The 25,283-nt window shown below is 37.5% G+C and overlaps 1 protein-coding gene across 1 annotated transcript in view; it reads right to left on the bottom strand.

Moving 5' to 3' along the window:
• Nucleotides 1-25,283, bottom strand: part of LOC127627450 (pyruvate carboxylase, mitochondrial-like) — a 165,741-nt gene that overhangs the window by 19,706 nt on the left and 120,752 nt on the right. The window contains exons 11-17 of the mRNA XM_052103834.1: nucleotides 20,131-20,275; nucleotides 19,332-19,421; nucleotides 18,225-18,446; nucleotides 16,212-16,368; nucleotides 15,052-15,292; nucleotides 13,410-13,659; nucleotides 1,214-1,458 (exon numbers count right to left, since the gene is read on the bottom strand). Coding sequence (XP_051959794.1) covers nucleotides 1,214-1,458; nucleotides 13,410-13,659; nucleotides 15,052-15,292; nucleotides 16,212-16,368; nucleotides 18,225-18,446; nucleotides 19,332-19,421; nucleotides 20,131-20,275 — 1,350 coding nt within the window. The remainder of the gene's footprint in view (nucleotides 1-1,213; nucleotides 1,459-13,409; nucleotides 13,660-15,051; nucleotides 15,293-16,211; nucleotides 16,369-18,224; nucleotides 18,447-19,331; nucleotides 19,422-20,130; nucleotides 20,276-25,283) is intronic.

Below are 25,283 nucleotides of genomic sequence, written 5' to 3'. Positions count from 1 at the left end.
TTAAGTCAGTCAAATAATTTGTATAGCGCCTTTCACAACACACATCTTTTCAAAGCAGCTTTACAGAAAATCTGAAAATAAAACTGTAATATCTATAATGCCTTAGTCATCAATGTGTAGTTTAATAAAATACAATTGTGAATTGTGTTTCAAAATAAGTAATTAAATAACAATTGTACTTAGAAAATCAGAGAGCAAGCTGAAGGTGACTGTGGCAAGGAACATAAAACTCCATAAGATGTTGGGTTAATTACAAAAAATTATCTTGGGAGAAACCAGACTCACTGTGGGGGCCAGTCCTCTCTGAATAACATCATGAATATAATGCCAGTATTACTTAGTTACGTATAGTGAAAGTCATGGATTAAAATGATTAAACTAAGTAAGTGTTAAGGGTCAGTGTATAAAAAAATATTTTTAAGAACTGTAAGATTAATGACTAACATCTTTGAAGTTCATCCTGTATTAACTGCTGAAGTTCACATAGATGTATTGTCCTTTGTTCATTTGGCTGATGAAGGCTTTTTTGGCAATTAATTGATAGTCTACGTATTCCATTATATGAGTGTAGTCCATCATTAGACCAAGTTGATGCAGGCAGAGATCAGTGAGGTGCACGCAGTTCAACCGGCCGGTAATTTCAGTGAGGTCTACCTTAAGTCCAAGGTTCAGGTAATATCATATAGCTCTAACCCACACCTCCAATCTTGTTTCATTAATTGTATGCCAAGTTTGCCAACACCTGACTAATTCCACTTTTGTTGACGTCATCAGCCTAGGGTTTCACATACTTTTTCCAGCCTATACTGTGAATGTTGGAATGTATTCAATATACAAAGAACAATACAATAATTTGTGTGTCATTAGTTAAAATGGATTTTGTTTGTTCATTATTGTAACTTAGATGACGATCAAAACATTTTAAGACAAATGTATAAAAATTAAACAAATCTGGTAATTCCAAAGGGTTCACATACCCAAGTTTTTTTTTTTTTCATTTGTATGCATCAGACGAATATATTATCAATGTTTTCAATGTTTGGAAAAACTTTTCTTGTTTTTTATATTATTAATTGTAATAAATTAACATTTTAAATTGACAGCAAAAATAATTACCCAATCTATATAAAATCACAGCTCAACTCAAAGTGCATCACAAAATAAAAAATATGAAAAACACTGAATGCCCCAAAATAAAGGGGTAATTGCTCACTTTTATGAGGTCACCGAGGAGCTTGTTGGCTTCTGCGTAGGCTTTCTTCACCTCCTTAAACTTATTTCCCAGCCCCATACTGTGAGCTTGGAAGTGAAGGTTGGTGTACTGGCCTCCCGGGATCTCGTTCTCATAAACATCTGCATTCCCAGACTTCATGGTGGCTGTGCAGTCAAATGGTGCATAAAGGCCTCGGGTCACCTCCCAATACTCACTGTAGTCAAAAACCTTCTCAAGAGAGATTCCTGAGAAATACATGAGTATAAAACAGAAAGACAGAGAGAGAGGGGTCATTAGTCTACCAATAGAAAAAAGCATTCTGAGAAAATGTAGCACAACAAATTACTATCTGGCATTAATATTTAATCAAAAATAATGAAACTCCTCGTCTCTTTAACAGACTGCGCCAGTTAATCAGGCATTCTTCCGGAGCTTTTAATCAGTCCCCGAAAGATTAGCTCATGGGGGCCTGTATGTGGCATAAGTAGTGGCATAAAATTGGTGGTGGAGCATAGATTGCTTCCTGCCACTCACGGCTTCATCATTTACCAGCAGCAGTCAGTCAATTAATCAATCAATGAGGCGCGCCACTTCCAACAGAGTTTACATGCTCATTTGGCTCCCTCATCCTCACTAATTGCCAATCGCTGTGATCACAATAGCTTTCTTGTGCAAAAGATAACACACGCATACACACACTAAAAGATGTGTATGTGCCAAACCCATTATACCAAAGACCCACCACAGGAATTACAACAGCACCCTAATAAAACTCACTTGCACACATTTTACTTCTCATGCTCACTACCACCCTGACAACTACAGGCTAATAGGCACTATTGATGTTACGTGTAAAAGCAGCATGTCCAGCTCTCCCCATGCCCAGCGATCTATCAGTCAGCCCATGCATTGATCTCTGGCCACACGGCCTTTATGATGATTTACTGGCTTGAACAGAGGAAGAAAGAGACACTATGGGAGGTGAAGGGACCTGGACAGGGGAAGGAGAAATTAATTAAGAATAAAGCTGTATTGAAAAAAGACAAGGTGACAGAAATTTGATGGGGAACCAGGAAGGTGATACAATGCTAATATATATATATATATATATATATATATATATATATATATATATATATATATATATATATATATATATATATATATATATATATATATATATATAGGGATGTTAATGTAAAACATTTATTAATTACAATTAATTATTAAACAAAAAAAAAAAAGTTACAATTGCATAATAATAATTCCATGTATCCATCCATTTATCACTAGTTTTATAAAAGCCTTATTGTTGCTAGTTTGCAGTCACACTCATTTTCCATTAAATAAACAAAAATATCACTTGTATTTTGCAGTTTACTGCAGTGCTATTAGCTACACCAGTGAGTGTATTTGTGCTGAGGAAGACAGGGTTTGATATATGCCTTGATATATTTATATATATATTCAGACTCATATATAGACATATATACACGATAGATATAGATAGATGAGATTGGATCAGTTGTCACACCTAAAAAAATGTCACAAGGGCTTTAACTCCATAACCATATGATTTAGAATCAAAAGACCAATTGCGTGCAAATGAGTGTTTTCTCTAGCAGAGTTTTATGTTGGTTTAACACCTATTTCAAAATAATTTGTGAATTCTACACTTCAAAAGTAAATTTTCACTTTCGTCATATTTTTTATTATGCTGTTCAGATTGTATTAGTTTTGAATGGTTAGATTGATATGCACTGTTTATGTACAATAAAAAGTTATACAATTAGAATGGTTTCACACCAATTATAGTCAAACTACCGCAAACTGTTTGACATGAAAAAATTAAAAAATATTTTTTAAAGAGCCGTTTGGGAGCCATTTGGCGAGCTGAGCTGAACGAGCCGTTTCACTGAAAAGAGCCGGAAATGCCCATCACTAATTGTGAGTAAATGTCCACTGCTTGATTGACCTGCTCTCTACTTGCTATCTCACTGCTCACCACTAGTGAGCGGGCTGTGGGAATGACTAAGGGTAAAGTAGGCATTGATGAGTTGTTGCAGAGGCAGTCAAATGCAAATGTCTACCACAGTGTGACATCACAATATGGAGGAAGAAGAGAATGAGTTGGTTTCAGCAAATGTTCTTTTCATAGTGAGCAGGAAGTTTTGAGTTCTGAAACTTACAGTAAGTTTTTAATAGCTCAATGACCCCTTATATGTCAAAAGATAAAGGAAAATTTGATTCTTCACACCATGACCCCTTTAAAGAGAAGACTAGATTTTGTTTTGGTGGTGCTGGTGAAGGGGTGACCGGGAATTTGTCCTGCTATCGGGGCAAGTTGTCAAAAAGTGTCGATGTGTGTTCAATCAACTGTTTCAAAAATAAACCTGCCCTGAGAAATATTCACTTGAGTAAAAAATAAATAAATAATATAATATAATATATATAGACCAAAAATGCAATAAAATGAAAGATATTCTTATAGACCCTTTTCACCAAATACGATGACGCGTTTCCGCTTTATTTAGCAGCGTAATCTAGCAAACTTTTCTAGATTTTCAATTATTATTTAGTGTACATTTATAATAAAATGCTTTGTTAAATTACCCTGGAATTAGTTTAAAAATACTAGTTACCACAGCTGTGATGGGGTTTCTAATACAGTTGCATATAGAGTGACAGTAAAGCATCTTCTCTCTTCTGACTGTTGTAAACCAGCGAGCTCTATTTTTTTCCCTCTTGTAGAAAGTCATGGTAACGTACTACTGGATTTTTTATTTTGCTGTTGGATAAAACGGGTAAGTAAAAATAGTATTTGCTGTGGTTTCCCATTCACTGCTATAGATGTTTACACTGCAATATAGTGTACTTCCGCATTCCAAACCCAGAATTGAGGGCCCATAAAGGCTTGTTCTTAATTCTTACTAAAATTCTTAGCTAAAGATTGAGTTAAGTAAAAACAAAGAAATATAAAAGTGTGCTGCACCATTTCTACATTTCCTTTGCTTTATATTGAAAAATTGAAATGTTATTGGCATGATTAGATTGAAAGCGAATACAACAGACTGAATAATTATAGAGCATGTGTCGGGCCTGTCTCTTCGTCATCACATCAACATACACAGCACCTTGTTTTTAAACGCTGTAAACAGGTGATTAATACTGAATGCTGCAGATGGTGGCAAAACTGTATGTGGAAAGACAGAGACTACAATAACATTTCCATAAGAAACCTGACAGCCTTCAAACAAATCAATTACCTAGCAAATTCTCCAAGAGCGGAAACCAAAGAAACGGGGGAATAAACAAACTGAATCAACAAAGTGGCGAACACCTCCTCATCATGTGAGAACTCTGATGCGATTCGCACTGCCAAAGTCATCCACCCACACCATGTGGAGCTCGAAGGGAGGGGGGTTGCAGCTATACATAAAGGATGGACTTTCTCAGAAAAACCATCCAAGGCTTTCTGGCAAGCAAGTTACCCCTGCTCAAGTCTCTGTATTTTATTAGTTTGTCGTTTACATTTACATTTATGCATTTGGCAGACGCTTTTATCCAAAGCGACTTACAGTGCACTTATTACAGGGACAATCCCCCCGGAGCAACCTGGAGTTAAGTGTCTTGCTCAAGGACACAATGGTGGTGGCCGTGGGGTTAGAACCTGTGAACTTCTGATTAACAGCCCTGTGCTTTAGCCACTATGCCACCACCACTCGTTTGTTGGCTTAATTTGCATGCATGGGGTATAAAACTGCGTTGTTGGCTTACACAGCCTGTACAGTGGCCACAAAAAGTATTTAGACATTTAAGTCATTTAAATGTATGATAATGTCTGAATTTCTCTACATTATATTACTTAATTTTAAGAAGGAAATATAGCATACACACTCACAAAAAGTTTGTTAAAGCAAAACATTTGTTTTGTAAAAACTAGGAAAAAAAGTATTTCGACACTTGGTTGTGGAATATGCCCATAGGCAATGTGATGAACTACACTTGTGGTAACGTTGTGAACTTTAAAAGTGTCATTCATTGCACTTTATATACACATATATATATATATACACACACACATACATATATACATATATACAAATTTTCACAGAGGTCCACTTATAAATGTTAGTAAGATTTTATATCAAAAATATTATATTTTAGAAAAGTAATTTATAAATAATTGTCCATTTTCTATACTGTTTTTGTTTGCCTCTGATTAAAAAGCGAAATTTTGGGGTCGTGTCTCCTTTAAGACTTCAGTGTAAACACCCACTGCTATGATTGGGTTACATCTTTGCATATGAAATAAGTGTCAACACCCCAGCCTTTACACATGTGGAATTGTTTGAAAAGTTCGGACAGTTAAAAATGGCAACCGGAGGAATTCTGCCATACATGCCAGAGTCTGATCCCGAATCTGAAGAAAATGAACCCACTCCACAAACACCATGGATACTGCAGTCTGTGACAGTGTGGCAAGTACTCACTCTAATTTATATTTATTCCTTGTTTATTTGTGTAATAGGTATTACTTTTTATTCTCGTTTAAACGAAGACTCGACCTAACAGTGTTTATCTTGTTACATACTTGGGGCATTTTCAAATGTTTTTACGAATGTTTTGTAACGCATGACAGAGCCAACTTAAGTTTAAATACGTGGTGCTAGCACATTTATAACTGTTAAAGACTATACTTACGGTGCAACATATAAATGAATACAGCATAAAACTTACCGGTGTCTGTCACTCTGTCGTTCATCATATATTCATCGTTCATCATATACTCAAGTGTAGTGACAAACTTTCATACATTATTCATTACAATGAATCAATACTCTTTAGGTGCATATGTGGCACTCTGAAAGCAATATTCAAGTAAAACTATGACAACGAGCTACAGGCAATTATTATTGAAAACTGGATGCCACAAGATACACGAAGCACGCATTAAAAATTATACATATGTTTGACTGAAATCACTAGGATCAAATCAAAAGAAAACTAAATAGCATAAATCCAGCGAATAGTTTCATGAATAGTTCTAATATTAAACTTGGACATTTTGGTGAAAACATTCAAATACTATAATATAGTATATATCTTACAGTCTGTAACATGTGAAGCAATACAATTAACATGGATACTCGCACTTGTCTGTTGAGATATTACTGTTGGGTCCAATATAGCTGGTACTGCATCAACTTTTAATTTAAGTCTCTCTGCAAATCCAGCATCAAATTGTGTCTTGTTTGAAAAAGAATCCACAGTAAAATGAAGCAAACAAACAAACACCGTCTTACTGAAGCGATCCGGGACTTCATTCAAAATAAACATCAGCCACTCTTTTCTAATGTTAGGATCATTAGGAATGAAATGCAAAGAGTCTATTTTTCCACAACCTGGCACTGCACAACGTTTTGTAAACTTTGTAGGCATCTCGAACGTCATGTTGCTCCAATAATCCCTTTGTTTATTTGTGCCGTACCGATACTCAAATCATCACTGCCCTAACCGCGAACCTGTGGGTGGCCCAAAGAGGTGATGCTGAAGTAGGCATTGACCTGTTTATGCAGACGCAGGCATGTGCTGATGTATTCATCTCTATTATGTAATACAGATGAGGAAGTAGAAAACGAGTCGTTTGGGAATATTGGTTTCAATAAAGCCTTTTTTTGGACTAACAAATAAGTTTTGAGTTCTGAAACTTACAGTATGTTTTTATAGTACTATGTCCTCTTATATGTCAAAAGATCAAGGAAAATTGTATTTCTCAATTCATGACCCCTTTAAGGGAACTGATTTCATACATTCACTGAAGTTCACCTTGGAAGCAGCTGGTTAAAAGTCATTGCAAAAATGGTTCAGAAAGTTAGTTAATAGAAATGTCTCGAATCATTTGTTTGCAGATGCCACTTAGTTTTTGTATAATTTGTATCAAATGCAAATGGCATTTCCAGACATTTGTAAGTGTGACTTAAAGTCTAAAAGTGTGGGGAAGACACAAGATGCCATGCGAGGAGCGGACGTGTGAGCAGCGAGCTCTGCACACGTTTGCTCATTTTATTAACATTTGTCTCAAAAACCGGTGAGATTCAATACAGCCTGATTCTTAACTGTTCTAGGAAGACAAAATGTAGAAACAAAATCCTTGTGCTTTGGAGATATTAAAATACACTTACATGCTCTGGCTGATTTCCAGAGCAACAGGCCGATAGCCCCAGAGTCCGTTCGGATGGTGAACTGAAAGAAATCCAGTATGAATTGATGTGTCGGCAATGATGACGAAAGTAGTTACAAATCTGGAGTATCTTCCTGTAATACGTCGATTGTTTATTTCCATGGAGATTAAATTCTCCGAGTTGGTTGCAAGATTGCCAGACGTCGAGAGACGGATTGGCTATCTGGAGTCATTGGAGAGGGAATTAGCTGCTAAACCGCTAGCGACCAAGGTGGATCTGGAACGCATTTTGGAAAAACTGGAAGATTTGAAGAATCGTAATCGATGAAACCATATCCGAATTGTTGGAATTCCTGAGCACGAGGAAGGCCGAGATATGGTGACATTCCTAGACAAACTCTTCATGAGTCTGCACGACATAACAGATCATAAGCTGAAGATCGAGCGAGCTCACAGAGTTCTGGCTCAGAGATCCGCTGAGGGAGACAGGCCCCGATCAATTCTGGCCAAATTACAGAGATCCAATAAAGATCTTGTGTTGCGTGGGGCGAGGAGTAAAGGAAAGCTTTCTTGGAAGAACCACAACATTTTCTTGTTCCCAGACTTTATGAATTCGACAAGAGTGAAAATGTGATTGATTCAAGAAATGCAAGAAACACTTCCATCAATGGAAGATCACTTTTGCGCTGATGTTTCCGGCCATACTGAGATTAGATACTAAGGATGGCCACAAAGTATTTACATGTCCACAGCAAGCATTATCTTTCATAGAGACAATGGAGAGATTAAGCCATTTGGTGTTTCTCATGTGGCCCCCGAGTGAACATGACTCACTGAATATACTCTTGACTGTCTGAGGAAGCTGGGTGCCATTTTGTTTCTATCTGTGTTGGTGGAGCGGCTGGAGTTTGTTTTGTGTAGTAACACTCCTTCAGGACATTTATGTATAAATCAGCATGTTGCTTGTGTTTAAGCCTCCTATTGGCTGGAGTTTGTTTTGTGGAGTAATTTTTCAAGACATTGGAAGGATTAAGTCATCTGCTGCACTCATGAACAGCCAGCTCACTGAACATTAATTTGACTGTCCTAGGAAACTGAACAGATTGGCTTTATTTTTTGTGCTGATTCCGCTAGCGGCTGGAGCTTGTTTTGTGGAGGAACACATCTTTGATACAGTTTTGGGAATTAATCTACACATTCTGTGTGTTTATTTTGCCTATTGGCTTGTTTTTTTTATAGATTTTTTTCTGTTATGTAATTCTGTCTCACAAAATTTGTATAGAAGCACCAGACTTGCGCAATCAGATGGCAAAGGTATTGCGGGGGCTCTTGTATGTGTACATGGACTGATTGAGTATATAGGGATAGACGACGGTTGGCGAAGATATGGAGTGGGCATGTTTTCTTTAGTGCTGGATCAAGTAAGAGCAGAGGAGTCATTATATTGATAAATAAACATATACAATTCAAATGTCTCAAACAGGTGAAAGATAAATTAGGAAGAGTCATTATTTTGGCAGAAATTCAGGGGCAAAAGTTGATTTAGGCTAATATTTACGCACCTAATGCTGATGATCAGGGCTTTTTTATAGATCTTGAATGGATGTTGCAAGCTGTTGGCACCCCTCATGATATAATATTGGGAGAAGACTTTAATCTTTGATGGAATCCATCCTTGATCATAGTGAAGCAAAAGTGTGTAAGCCCCCTAGCGCAACACTGACTCTTCACAAGATGTGTATAAATCTTGGTCTTACAGATATTTGGAGACTTGAAGCCATCTGGTAGAGACTATACTGTAATTTTTTTTCATCAGTCCATAAGATTTTTCTATATATCCAAGTCCCTCATTTCATCTGTTGCTATTTATTCAATTGGAAACAGCTTAGTCTCTATTGAGTTTGAAATCTGTGAGTTTAGAGGCGTTGCCACATGCAGAGAAAAATAAATCATATAGTTGGTGCTTTAATGTATCCCTTTTGCAAAATCCTGATTCCAACAAATGTTAAAGGCTGAAATCAATGTTTATATGGAGACCAACTGGTCCTCAGCATCCTCTGTGGGCGTGGCTTGGGAGGCATTTAAGGCAGTTCTTAGGGGTCAGATCATACAATCTGCCTCATTCATAAAAGAATCCAAAGCATGAGAACTCGTGGATTTGGAAGGGAATATTAAAAGTTCAGAGGCAGAGCTGAAGTGCCGAATGTTGCCTGATGGCCTCAGAGAATTGACCCGATTGAAATACAGATAAAATAGTATTTTGTTGCAGAAGGTGGAGTTTTGGATGTTCAGGGCAAGACAGTCATACTTTGAGTCGGGGGGACAAAGCAGGGAAGCTTTTGGCAAGACATATGAAGCAGAAAGAGTCTTATTCTACCATTCCCTCAGTGAAATCTGCTGGTGGTAAAATATTTACCTCACCCATTTATATTAATAATGCTTTTAAAAGAACTCTATCTTCATCTTTATAGTTCCACATCATCGTCTACTGATGAGGATGTTAGAAAATGTGTGGAACCATTAGAACTCCTAAGCTGATGGAGTAAAAATATTCTCTTGATTCTGATATAACCTAGCCTAGCCTACAGGCAAGGCTCCAGGGCCAGATGGCATTGCCGCAGAGTTTAGATATTATGCTACAGAGCTGTCTCCACTTTTGTTAGAAGTTTATATGGAATCATTAAAGCATGGAAAGCTTCCACCAACCATGACACAAGCCCGGATCAGTCTGATTCTTAAAAAAAAGACAAAGATCCAAGCGAGTGTAAGAGTTACAGTACAATTTCCCTGATCCAGCTAGACATTACAATATTGTCAAAGATTCTTGCTAACCAATTAAGTTAAGACCTCTCTTATACATATAGATCAGGTGGGGTTTATCCAGGCCACAGCTCTTCTGACAACATTAGGCATCTCATCAATATTATGTGGTCAGTGGCAAATGATCAGACTCGCTGCCATCTCACTTGATGCTGAAAAGGCGTTTGATATGGTAGTATGGCATTATCTAAGATTTTGGGAATACTTTTATTGGATGGATTAAGTTACTTTATAGACATCTGGTAGCAGCAGTACAAACAAATGGATTAATCTCAGATTATTTTACTCTGGATAGGGGCACCCGGCAGGGTTGCCCTCTTACCCATTATTGTTCTGTCTGGCCCTGGAACCATTAGCAGCCGCGATAAGAAGTGAAGATGATTTACAAGGGTTGGTGGCGGTAGGTGTGGTGCATACGTTTTTGCTTTTTTGCAGATTATATTTTATTATTTGTCTCCAACCCCAGATCTATGCCTTGCCTCCACAGAATTATTAGTCAATTGGTCTAAATCCAAAGCTTTGGCTCTGACAACATACTGCCCAGTAACAGCTTTCCAGCCGGGTGCCTTCCAGTGGCCCAAACAGGGCATTAAGTATTTGGCCATATTCCTAGCAAATTTTTGTTAATATTGATCGCTTTTTTTAATTATTTTGATGTGGGCCGGTGGGCTTAATTACATTTATCTATGATTGGGAAGGTTAATGTTATTAAAATGAATTGCATTCCAAAAATGTAACTACCTGTTACAATCTCTCCCTGTAGATTGTGAGGGGGGGAAGGGGTTATAGTGGGGCCACTGTATGTTATAAATAACAGTGTGTCTGAGAGGTACTGCAATGTGTTAGATCTTCATGAATTGGCAATATAGCAGTAGACGACGCAGTGACCCGTGACTGGACGCAGTGACCACACTGCAACCCTGTGTCTCTGGCCACACACGTACACACACACCCACACACACCTGTGAGTAGAAACTGGGCCACAGGACTCATCAGCCCAGGTTAAGGACCAGCATCCAAAGTAATGTCACAATTAAAGAAAGGTCAAGAGATCAGCCACCAAAATCCAAACGATGTCCGTCCACTCTGACCCTTCTCTCAACACTTAATTCTGCCCAACGTCATTTTCTCTCCATTCTCCTCCTTACAACCCTGTCTGTGACTTGTCCACACTGTATTATAATTTTTCCATTTCTTTCATTACCACTCCTGCCCTGCTCTGTTTGCTTATCTTCACCTTTAGCTGACTTTCCATGAACTTATTCACGCTTGGATTATGAAGAAAAGATGAACGAAATGAAAATGTGGGAGCATTTGCATGTAATGACTATAATGGTGCTGCAGTTGCACAAACAGTTACTCGTGTGTATGAATATTAAAAACAGTGAAGAGCATTTTAGGCAGCAGTAAGCAATGAAGAGTGGGGGGTAATTGTTCTTATCCACAAAGACATTTACATGGTGGAAGAGTAATACATTTACAATGTGTTATCTTTAATGCATAACCTGGAATATGAGTGATGGGGCTGTATCATGGAACAAAGCAAGGTGAAAAAAAAAAAAAAAAATCAAGGTATTATTTCATTTGCACAGAAAACAACAGAAGAAAAAACAAGCAATAAATCACTCTTAGACTGCTTGTGTGTACGTTGCATTACATTTCATTAAAATCTTCTGCCATTAATCAGCTCTGTTGGACGTCCTGCTCAGTTAAATGAGACACCGTTTGATTGACAGCCCTTGCAGGGGCATCATGCATCTATTTATTTTGAAAGGGCACCTGATGGCAGTCCTGGCACACTTTATGCCCTAGGTGATAAAATGAATAAAGGAAGAAGAAAAAAAGACTTTAAGAACTCCTGACTTAAATTATATGAACTTTTATTCCTTAACAAAAAAAATCTAAATTCTGGCATCATATACTTAACTCTCATGTCATTCTATGACGTACTCAGTCACATTCATTTTCATTGTATATTTTTTCCATCTCCTTTAGTGTTCCATGGAATAAGGTGTTGACAAACCTGGTATCCAATTAATGAAACAAGATTGGAAGTGTTGATTAGAGCTACTTTGACTTATATAAAGCACACAAACATTTTGAGCTTGCTATTCACAAGACGCATCTGCTGATGTGAACCATGCCTCCCAAAAAATAGATTTCAGAAGACCTACGATCAAGAATTGTTGCTTTGCATAAAGCTGGAAATGGTTGCAAAGTTATCTAGAAGACCTTAGATATTGATCCTTCCACAGTTAGACAAAAACTGTCTATAAATGGAGACAATTGAGTACTGTGGAAAGGAAACCGCTGCTATCCAACAAAAACACTACTGTGCTCATAAAGTTTGCCAAAGACCACCTTGACACTCCATAACGCTACTGGGAAAATCTTTTGTGAACTGATGAAACTAAAGTTGAATTGTTTGGGAAGAACACACAGCAATACATATGGCGTAAACAGAGCACCGCATACCAACATGAAAACATCATCCAATGGTGAAGAATGGAGGAGGGAGCATCAAGGTTTGGGCTGCTTTGGTACCTGGAGCATTTTCCAAAGGAAAAATGTATTCTAAGTTTATTAAGATATCATACAGGATAATGTCAGGGTGGCTGTGCACTAATTCCAAAGGGTTCACATACTTTTTCTTGCCACTGTAGAAGTTAAGCTCAACCGACAGCATTTGTTCATAATGTTGATAACCACAAAATTTGACTTGGCTTTTTCCACCTTTTCTTTAAAAGAATTCAAAAATCTGGGTTACAGAGAAGCACACGCTGTAAACACTAAAACCCTAAAATTACCATAAAAATAATTATTTAACCAACCTCACAGCTCAAACAATACAAGGGTTTTAACAGAAGAATTAATGTACTTTAAGTGTTTTTTTTAACTATAATCTTCACATTTCAGTCTTTAAACCTTCCAAAAATTGTCCCCATTCACTTCCATTGTAAGTACTTCGCTGTAAACTCGATTTTTGCAACAATGAAATTCTAAATACATTTCTGTGGTAATCAACATTATGCCACAACGTTATGCATTATGCTCGATTGAGCTTAAATTGTATTTAATCCAGAATATTCATTTAATTATTAAAGAAACAAAATATTACTTTGTAAGTTGCATTAAAAATCCACAAGGTAAAAAAACTGTAGGGACACATGCTCTGTGCTTTTTAGCCCTCACCAGTATTAAGTTTGGTGCCTTTGGCACAAGCCACAATGGCACCCATGCTGGGTTGGGATGTCATTCCTGCCATGGAGTCAACCGCCACATCCACAATGTCAGCTCCGGCCTCTGCGCACGCCAGCATGGCGGCCACTCCGGCCCCTGCGGTGTCGTGAGTGTGCACATGGATCGGCATGTCAGGGAAGCGGTCTCTCAATGCACTGACCAGCAAACGGCCAGAATCAGGCTTCAGCAGACCCGCCATGTCCTGCAGAGCAGAGAGACATAGGAAAAAAGAGAGAAATCAAGAGAGAGTGCATTAGTAACAAACAGAGCCCCACAGAGACAGCAATGCAGTGATGTTTTACAGTTGAAGTCAGAAGTTTACATGCACTTTTAAACAAATTTTTTAATCACTCCACAGATTTCATATTATCAAACTATAGTTTTGGAATTTAGGACATCTACTTTGCGCAGGACAACAGTAATTTTTCAAACAATTGTTTACAGACAATTCCAGTGGGTCAGACATCTACATAAACTAAGTTTAAAAAGCAGCTTAGAAAATTCCAAAAAATTATGTTAAGCCTTAAGGCAATTAGCCAATTCGCTTCTGATAGGCTAATTGGAGTCAAATGTAGGTGTACCTGTGGATGTATTTTAAAGCCTACCTTCAAACTTGTCTCTTTGCTTGAATCATGGGAAAATCAAAAGAAATCCAAGACTTCAGAAAAAAAAAGTCTGGTTCATTCTTGGGAGCAATTTCAAAATGGCTGAAAGTACCACATTCATCTGTACAAACAATAGTACGCAAGTATAAATACCATAGGTCCACACAGCCATCATACAGCTCAGGAAGGAGATGCATTCTGTCTCCTAGACAGCAGACATGGCATCATGAGGAAAGAAAATTATGGGGCTATATTGAAGCAAAATCTCAAGACATCAGCCAGGAAGTTAAAGCTCAATCGCAAATGGGTCTTCCAAATGGACAATGTTGTGGCAAAATGGCTTTAGGACAACAAAGTCAAAGTATTGGAGTGGCCATCACAAAGCCCTGACCTCAATCCAATGTGAAAATTTGTGTGCAGAACTGAAAAAGCATGTGTGAGCAAGGAGGTCTATAAACCTGACTCAGTTACACAAGTTCTGCCTGGAGGAATTCCAGCAACTTATTGTGAGAAGCTTGTGGAAGGCTACCAAAATGTTCGACATAAGTTAAACAATTTAAAGGCAATGCTACCAAATAGGAAAATTTATTTTCAGAAAAAGCTGAAATAAATAATTCTCTCTATTATTATTCTGACATTTCACATTCTAAAAATAAAGTAGTGATCCTAACTGCCTTAATTCACGGAATGTTATCTACGATTAAATATCAGGAATTGTGAAGTTTAAATGTATTTGGCTAAGATGTATGTAAACTTCTGACTTCAATTGTATGTTTGGGTGAAGGCAGAGTGGAAGAATTCGGATGAAATATTGAGCAAGAGCTGAGGTTGAGGGTGCTTTCACACTAGAGCTTTTGGTACACACCGGAGTCTGTTTGACATCAAATGTGATGTGAAAGGGTTTTTTTTCAAATTCGGGTGCACACCAATGGAGTAAGTATGAATGCAGCCAAACGGCTAAAATGACCAAAATAAACAAACAAATATACCTTGATACAAAGAATGTGTGTTCCAGCCTTAACCAGCTCATCTGCTAGTTTAAGATAATAGTCTAAGGTGTATTTTTGTCTTGTGGGGTCAGAGACATCTCCAGTGTATGAGATAGCCGCTTCCACCACTCCACCGGCTGCTCCTGCTGCTTCCATCCCCAAGAGCATGTTAGGTACGTAGTTCAAAGAGTCAAAAACACGGAAGATGTCCATACCGTTTTCTTTCGCCACCTCACAGAACCTAACAAACAGAGGAAATTATGATATGGTATTTATATATATGATTTGCATTTACTTTTATGAGCTTGGCCTTTTACTTTATTTTAGCAAAAATTTCAGGGCCCATTAAAATTATTTGCATACAGTTTATGCTAAGATTTTTGATGGTGATGGAAATGTTCATGTTGTAGCAGCCATTATACAGAAGGTCTCAAAAACAGGTTTTGCCTCAGCAAAGCCATTAAATGAAAAGAAATGCTCCCAAGCTTCACATTCATGAGTGAATTAAAAGCCATCTGAATGGTACTTGGGGCCAGAGATTGTGGCAGCGACAAAACCAAAGGGAGAAATAAAGCTAATAAAGAATATACCAAGGCAAAAGACTTTGGGTTGGGAATCAAGAAACCCATTTATCCAAAATAATGGATAAATCCATTTTCACGATGGTTGGATTTCCATGATCTTTTTGCATTCTTCTGCTGATACGGACACAATTCCGTACTAAGATACTCTGACTGTATTTCCTGCACCACTATTCAGCACAGCCAGTGTAAATGACTCTTATGAGCTAGATCTTTTTAATGAATTGGTCAGAAAGACTCATGAATCAGTCTTGATCAATTTGAATCACTCTAATGACTGAATCATTCTGGGAGGTCACACTGAACCACACTGATTTACTCACTGAATAGCAAGTCATTACTTTTGTCATTTCCAACTGGAAATGAAACAAGAACGGTTACATTTTTATGCATACTTGAGGTGTCACACTTAAATCAGCTAATTGAAAACTTGTAGTGAAAAGTGCAGTCCTCTTATAGTTGAAATTGAACCAGAATCATTAAAAGCCATAACCAATGTTATGGTCTGTCCCATCCTAAACAGACCATAACATTCACTCTGACTGTAAAGAGGTTTAAGTGAGACAGCACATGACTGACTTGTAGACTGCATTGTCAGGGTAGTTGGTGTATCCAACAGCGTTGGCACCTCTCAGAAGCATCTGGAAAGGTATGTTTGGCATCAGAGCCCTTAACTCTTGCAGCCTCTTCCAAGGGCACTCACACAGGAAACGCATTGCCACATCAAAAGTAGCGCCTGTTGAAGAGAGGAAAAAGTCATGACAAAAGAGGTGACAAAAAATCAATCAGAAAATCCAGAGGAAATTCCAGTGAAGCATGTAGGGCACTTTCCTATAAGAATCATAATTCCATAATTTGATTCCAAAAACTCAACACACAAGCAAGACCATTGCTGTAAATTCAACACAGCATAACATTCAAATTTCATTTAATGTGGAATTATGAGATTATCTTTTGGAATTCTTTTGGTGCAAGGTTTTAATGGGAATTTCACCACCCATTATATTGGAAGTTGACATGACATCATGCTTTCTTTGTGCCTTTATTAAAAAGATAGTAGCATATTTAAAAAATAAAAGTACAGCAAGAATTTCATGATGAAATTATGTTTTATTTGATCAATGAACTTTCTCCATTTCATCATGCAATGTTAAGCAGAATAGAAAGTAAGCTTTATTGTAGTGCATGTTATTAGTTTGTCCCCAGTGCTGAATAGCATATCAGAATCAATAAATTATTAAATGATAAAAAAAAGCATCTGACATTACATCATAAGGATCTACTGTCTTAAAATATGGAGGCTAATTTAACATTGCCTCTAAACCTACTTATCTTAAGACTTTCAAATTTCCAGCACACCTAATGAATTTAATTTTGGGACCCAAGTCCAAGACAAGTCTGTAACAGAGGTCTTATATTACGAGAAAACAACCTCTGTGTTTTTAACATTGGAGACTAACGTGTTACGATGGTAAGTTACCATTTGCAGATACCATACAAATGAATGGGGAGAGCTGTAAACTGACACTTATCTGTTGCAATTTTACTGTAGTAAACTCTGCACATAGTTCACTCCAAAAAGGCTGTTTAGTATAAAATATGTTGAAGATTAGCAGACAGGCAGTTAATTCATTAAGTGTTAAGCGGTTTCCTCACAAAAGCAGTTTATTCAGCACACTGAAGCATCTCCTCCATAGACATCCAATAAAAAACAACAACAAAAATGTCCTTGTCTTCTTGACAGTGTACTGCCCATTTAATGTTTATGGGACCGATGTATTGTTTTTTTGTGTTTTTTTTTTGCCGAGATTGAAGGTTCTCCTTGTTAGAAAGATGCTGTTTTTGCTTCTCAAACTGTGCCATTTTATTCTTCTTTTGTTGATTCCAACAATTGTTTCCATTAGTGTTTTGAATTTATGTAGATATTACAAATTACATAAAAGGTCAAATGCAAATCAGCTTTAAAACTATTAAATGGCTGCACAGTTTAAAATGTCTTGTGTTGTGAAATGCTACACTCAGTAAACTTACTAAAACCACTACACTACTTTTAAAAATTAATTTGTCAGTTGAGGTTTCTTCTCATCAAAACCGTATGCCTTCAGAAGACTTGGAATATGACACACGGGATGCATGGACTGCTTTAACGATAATTTTGGTAGCTTTTTTAAGCTCTGAAGTGAGTCAACTGCCACTCTATTGAATAGATGGACCAGGACGTTTATTAAAACGTTCCTTTTTGTGTTCCACATAAAAAAGAAAGCCATACATGTTTAGATGGACATGAGTGTGAGTAAATTATGACAGAATTGTCTTTTTTTTTGGTGAACTATTCCTTTAGAAGAAATGGTGACTAGTTACAGTATCTAGAAACATACACTTTCCCTTATACAGTACAAATAAAAGTTCAATGTCCAATTGTCAACTACCCATTTTAAGTTGAGGGAATAAGAGAAAATGTTAGTCAGAGAATAGTAGTCTGGGTCTAGCTACAAGAATGCAAGTGAAAAGCAATAAGGAGAGAGGGAATGAGAGAGAGAGAAAGAGAAAGAATGGGAAAGCAAGCAAAAGTATTGAACTAGTTTTTCACACCTCCCCAGTTTTCCACGCTGAAGAGATTGCTGAAGCTGTGACCCACAAACGGCGCAATGCGCTTAAGGTCGTGAGTGCGTACACGAGTGGCCAAGAGGGACTGGTGGGCGTCTCTGAACGTGGTGTCCATAAGAAGCAGACCCTGGTGGGCACGCACCGCCTTTGCAAAACCATCTGGACCCTCTCTAAGTAACACATCTCTGAAACCCACTGGTGGCTCACCTGCAGAGTGCACAAACAAAAAAGCAAACAAACAAACAAACACACACACACAATTAATAATATATACATTATCACAAACAACACACACACAAAAAACAACAACATTTTTATCATTCCCATTATTCAGATACAGACAAAAACCCAACACACATCGTAATAGACACATTACTCAGATGGAATAGAGTGGGTTTTCAGTGCTAGGCAATAGATTTTTCTGCTCTTCACACATGTACTCTAAAAACAAATCAAAGCAGGGGGAAGGTAAAGGGGGCTGTGTGATTATTTTATAAACACACACCTTAATATTGTCTTCTCTAGATTCATAAAGTAGTCAGGGGTAACCTTGTGAAAGGCTGAAGGGGAGAAAGGCTAAATTATAGATGCCTTTTGTGTGAAATAAGCATACCTCATGCCTTCTTTCTTGGGGGTAGAAAACTTACCTACATCAATCTGCAGTGCATAGTGTTGGGAAAGCTATTTTGAAGTTACTACTACTAAACCCAATCAACTTGCTATTGAACAACTTTCTCCAAACTTGAACCCCACACAACATTTAGAGAAATGTCTTCAGGACTGGAAGTCAAAAGCTGAGTGCACAAACAGTAATGTACCATATTTTGATGCTTCACTGCTAAACAATGGAAAAATAAAGTTGTTACTGGAAAAGCTACTCTGTTTTGAAAACAGTTTAGCTACTGCAATGCTACAGAAAAAAATTATAAAGTTAGTAGAGTCTCTAATTTTAGTTAGTTACACCTCAACAGTAGCAGTGAATCAATTAAATCTCACGGCAACCAAGTGTAACGGAAGATTATACTGAGCTGGTAAGTGTGAGAAACTGACAGTGTGTTTGAGATAAGGTAAATGAGTGCATATGTGGCTTACCGAGAGGAACTGTTGGGATGACCGGATCGATGGAGGAAGGCTTAGCCTTGACAGGTATCGGAGTAGTTGGGCCGTTCACCATAACATGCCCTGAATGAAGAGCACACACACCATCACACACAAATAGTCAAGACAGCTTCGTATCCACCTCTGATATAATACACATGGATGGGTCAAGTAGGCTGGATTCTGTGCATCCCATATCATTTGAAAAGGTTTTAGCTTTTGGCATAACTTGATCTGTAAACGTGGTATAAGACTACTGATAAAAAGCACTGACAGTGAAAAGTGAAGATCTTAAAGATTTCTACTCAAATCATAAGTCTGCACAAAATTAGAAACATCAGAGCTCACCGCAAATCAAATCAGATTTTTCTAAAACTAACTGCACAAATATATGTACATGTGAATTATTTTTATATACAGTACAGCTCTAAAAAGTATTTGGACATTTTAGGCACACAAATGTATGAATGCTATTGGATTACATAAAAAAAACGAATAAAAAAACCCAAAAAAACAAATGCCATTATTTTAAAGAAAATGAGTACAAAAATAATTTAAGCAAAGGATTTTACATTTAGTTGTTTATTTTTTTTGTTTATTTTTTTATTTTTTTTTTGTTAGAACAATCCTATAGTAAATGTGATGAATTTGATATGTGGTACGTTGCCATGGACAGCTGACTGAACTTTGGTGAAACATAATTGCAAAAAATTACTTAGAATTTTCACACAACTAACTTCACTTTTCTGTTAATTGAATCATGTATCGAATTATGCGTTCAATAAAGTGTTACCCAGGTAGTGAAGCAATTTCTGGGCTCTGTTCTGCACCGGTTTGAGATTGAAGAGTTCTGGATTCTCGTCGATGAACTGAGTGTCTACTGTCCCATTCAGGAACTGATTATTACTCAAAACATTCTGGAGGAAGGGGATGTTTGTCTATGGAGAGAATAGAGAAGAAACAAAGACATGCATTTCAAACTATTGAAAAGAATGGGTTAAGAGGTTGATAGTCTCAGCAACAGACGGCACGTCCACGGACCATCCACAATCCAATTACTGACAGTCTGGTGCATATTATACACTGAACCAGACAACAGTTTCTTAATCTAGTAAACTTTAATCTGATTGGGTGTCATCCAATTATGAAATAATTCATTGTATTTTACAATTCTACAACTGTATTCTAATTCCCTTTTTTAATAAAAAGAAATTAGTGTGACATTCAGTTTGTAATCAGATTATACATAACTGACTTTCAATTAAGTTAACATTGATTAGTTTATTACTTGGGTTTACATTTCTAAATTATTTATGTAGAATATAATGCAAAACATAAATTATGTGTAAATGTCCTTCTGTTTGCGTGGTCAGTGACAGCCAAATGGTTTGCATCCCTAATGAGTTTATGACATGTGTGTAACAATGAACAAGAAATAGACATTATTTTGAATTTGAGCTGAACAAAAAAAAAACATTCTGTGAAAGTATTCATAAAGTAATTTAAAAGTAATTAGTAACGTGATTACTTTCAGTAAATTAATCAGTAAAGTCATTAATCTGATTTCATTTTTAGATAAGTAACTAGTAATTTTTACAGGATAAATTTGAGTTACCTACCCAACACTGGTCTCTACATTGTTTCTGTACAATTGTTTGCGGAGACTTCTGCTGCATTATTTCCACGATTTTTTCCCCACACTGGTCTATTATTGTAATATAAAATATCTCAAACAAACCCATCCCTAAACAGTAAGTAAAATCAAAACAAACTGTGCATAATTGCTTTACATGTCAGTAGGGATGTCATAAAATTCACTTTCAATTGCATTCCATTCAACATAGAATGTAATAGCTTTGGGAGGCAACAAGGGGGGAGATATAACATTTACTGAAGCCAGTCACGGCATGGACAAGGCACTAATATCACACACATTACGAGCTGATGGGAGTTCAAAGTAATGAAGGTTTTTGTACTTCAAGAATTTAATGTGGTGGCAGGGGCGTTGTCAAGCGTTTGTCCGGAGAGAGAAAAAACGGTAAGGGTGCACACACCTGAGGAGCTATAATGTCTTACACCTGTTTCTGAATGCAGTAAGCAATGGGGAGAGCAATACGTGGAACCATGGCAGAGACAATGAGAGTCATGCTTAAACTGCCAAAGTTATCTGTCTGTGTGAGAGCTGAAAAGATGTTTTTGAGTGTTGTCTGACTAAAAGACCAACCTTTTGAGTTGAAGTCTCAAGTTTCTCGTTTCCTACGTTCCCCCACAACAAACTCCTTTACGATTGTTTTGCAGGTAAGTCTATGAAATTGGTGTAACTGTGCAAACTGAACGATTAGAAATTACGACACTTATTTTGAAATTTCTCTGTATGTAGCATTGAATAAGTCTTTCATTCAAGCTGTCAGACCACAAAAATACATACTTGTAAGAAAGACACTTCTACACAATATATCATCTAGTAAATGACTAGAGTAAATAATCAATGTCATTTTGATAATGGTTTGGGTCAAATTTAATGGAAAACTATGCAAGTTGAGCACCATGGTGCTGCAGAATTTTTATCTGCCTCTGGAGACGGCGAGCCCGCTCAAAGTAGGAAATAAGCTGCAATATGGACAAGTTATTTTGTCGTGTAGTCAAAGGTCTTATGGGGCTTTTCCACTGCACAGTACAACTAGACTCTGCTTGCTTTTTCACTATGGATAGTGCCTGGTACCTGATACATTGGTCGAGGTTCCAAGCAAGCCGAGCGGATACTAAATGTGACGACAAAATCCTACAGATCACTGATTGGTCTGGGAGAATCATCACTACCAGCGTCACTGGATTTCCGACACACGACATCAACTCGCTAGTTTTAAAGTTAGTAACTGCGATAGCAATATCATTTGTTCACGTGACTTTCGAATTGTGAAAAAAGAAATGGCTTTGCACAAAACTACACCATGGTCAATAAACGAGGTACAGACAGTCCACTAGTTAGCGATGAGCAAAACGAAAAAGTCTCTCAGGAATTGTCTCGGCTACCACCGGACCTACCAACAGTGTAGGAAAAAGTAAAAAATAAAAAAATAAAAAAATAAAATAAAACTTAAGTGACTCCAGAACCATCAAGGAAAAGTGGAAGTGGTTTGACCAAATGGACGCTATCTAAACTGGCGAGCAATGGGAGGGAGAGTGCCCTGGACTCAGCCACGATGGAGGATGGTACGTTTTGTTATGTTAACTCTATACTCTGCTTGAAAGCTTCACTTTATTTAGTTGACCAGCTACTGGAAGCTTGCTTCTAAAACAACCTGGCAAATTTATCTGTTACACTTGTGTAAAATAACCATGCAACAACTACTTTATGCAGCACAATGAGCTAGTAGCTAACAGCTAGTGGTTGTGTTATTGTTTTGGTCAGTTTGTGTCGTGTTTCAGATGATGTCAGGCAGTAGAGGCGGTGCCACTATGACGAATGGCCTATAATCCCACCCACGCTGAGAAGGCACTAAACTGCAGTGGAAATGCAAGCTTAGAAAAGTAAAGCGATAGAGTTGAGGCAAGTCAAACCGTAATGTACAGTAGAAAAGTGCCATAAGAGATTTAAATGGCCAGCTCTTCAGAGAAGACCAATCCAAGATTGCGCTCACACACACTGAGCAAGGTGCTAATGGTCATACACAGGGCAGATGGGGCCATTCGGTAGGCAGTTCTACAATCAATACCATTATCTGAACACTCAATATACCTTTCCATCACTATCAAACCCAGCCTGCAAGTGTGTGCGAATTTGGTTCGGGTCACTGAAAAAGCTCTTCTAACAGAAACAGCAGTAAGAAGTTACTCCATATTCGGAGTTGACACTCACTATATTTAAAACCCTCCATGCTTTTTATAGTCTGCTTCATGTGATCTTCCAGCCCTCTAAGATGAAACTAATCAACGGCTAAACATGAAGGAATTTCCAGAATCCATTAGTGTGACCGTCGATAGTGGACTCTGATGACTGCCGGAGGAGATAAGATAAAATGGGAGATGTTGTCGATAGAGATGAAAGCAAGAGTATGAAATGGGGAGAAGGTTCGTTGTGAGAGGAGTGAGTTGGGGCACATGGAGTGGGGGGGAGGGGGGTGTCAAAGCAGATGTGAGAGACTAACAGAATAAGAAGTGTAAATTGATGCCTATAATTTTAGCATTTGGCTTTTGCTCCCCCTGACATCTACATTCTTACACATCACACACTGATTCTCGATGGAGGGTTTAGCAGATGCCTTAAGCAAAGAAAGAAGGAGAATAAATTGAGGATGAGGAAGAGAAGAAACTGAAAGAGACACAGAGTCCATCTATTCTTCCTAGAATCGAGGGTTGGAAAGACACTTAATCTGCCAGCACACTGACCCAGATAGCTCTGACAGCAGGACCAAGATGCAGAATTCATTCTTATTCCAAAACCTCTCCTTCTCTGCATCCTTCTTCCCATAAACAAACTCACAATACATTATACACAACTGGTGAAATGCATGGACACATACTCATTCTTTATAATTACTACTATAAAATGTTTAAATAATAATACATTTATCATAAATATGAAAAAACATAGAATTATAGGAATAATATTAACCTTAATGTTCACAAATGAATACTATTTTATATTTTGGCTTCTTCAAAGTAGTAACCCTTTGCATAGATTACAATTCTGCACACTCATGGCATTCTCTCAACTTCATGAGGTACCTGGGATGCTTTTTAACCAATATTAAAAAGGAATTTCTAATGCATGTATGCTTTGAACACATGTTTTTGTAACTGTTTCCCCACAGAGTTAGTGCTACACCCATGAGTTATGGTCTCAACCAGACCGAGGTTTCCACAGCGGCTGATTTGAAGGTAGCATTGATATTACTTGGGTCTTTGTTTTAGATCTTTGTCATTCCAATAATGCAGCTTCTAGCAAGTTCAGTTTCAGATGGTTAAAGGGAGAACTCCCTTTGAAAAATATTTAAATGTATCACATACTGACCCCCATGTTGCTAAAAACCTGTATGGTTTTCTTTCTTTCATGGAACACAAAAGATGATATTAAGCAGTGTGTAGTCTCAGACACCACTTGGCATATTTATTCAATATGATGAAAACACATGGTGACTAAAGCTGTCATTCTGCCTAATATATGCTTTTGTTTGTCCACAACAGAATTTAAGTTTTGGGTGAACTATGTCTTTAATTCAAATAATTTTCTATAAATTTGAATCAGGCAGCAAATAGTGCCAATGAAATTGCTTTGAGTCCAAAGGGGACTGGATTCTACCAGTGGACTGAATCCACATAAGACCAGAAAAAGTTATTTGCCCACAGGCTTTTCACAATGACTGGATCAAGTTGAGGAGAAGTGAGAAAGAGAGAGAGAATGAGTGTGAGAGTTTAACATTTAAGCACAGATAGCCTGCAGAAATCTCAAGACTATGTGAATATTTACACTAAAAAATAAGCACCTGCCATATTGAAAAGAGCAGAGTTAAAATGAGCTGCTACAATACCAACCGTCCAGACATGGGACCTGTAAAGAGAGACAGATGGAGGTACAGATGGTGGTTACAATGTTGCCTCACAGATTTAAACAGTTTGACTTGCTCAAAGTTTGGTGCTTTAATGTCACATCAAGTTCCTACTCTCCAGATAAGCTGTCCATGGCGCTGCAATATCTAACCACCATTGCCCTTCTTCACAGCAATGGACTGAAGCTTGGATTCAGCAATTGCTTTACTTTCTTTATGCAGGTGCAACTTACACATATGAATAATTAATTGTTGTCATATGTAACTTAGATGTATTATCGATCATTTATCATTGTCTGAAATATGATTTAACTGAACAGAGACTGATTCTGGCTCACAGGCCAAATCTAAATCTCAAGAGTGCGATACGTCAGCCGCGGTGAGATGTAGCAGACTA

The sequence above is a fragment of the Xyrauchen texanus genome, chromosome 34 (assembly GCF_025860055.1).
Source record: "Xyrauchen texanus isolate HMW12.3.18 chromosome 34, RBS_HiC_50CHRs, whole genome shotgun sequence".
NCBI lineage: Eukaryota > Metazoa > Chordata > Actinopteri > Cypriniformes > Catostomidae > Xyrauchen > Xyrauchen texanus.
Note: the sequence above shows the minus strand (reverse complement) of the source record. Positions and strands in the feature narration are given on the sequence as shown.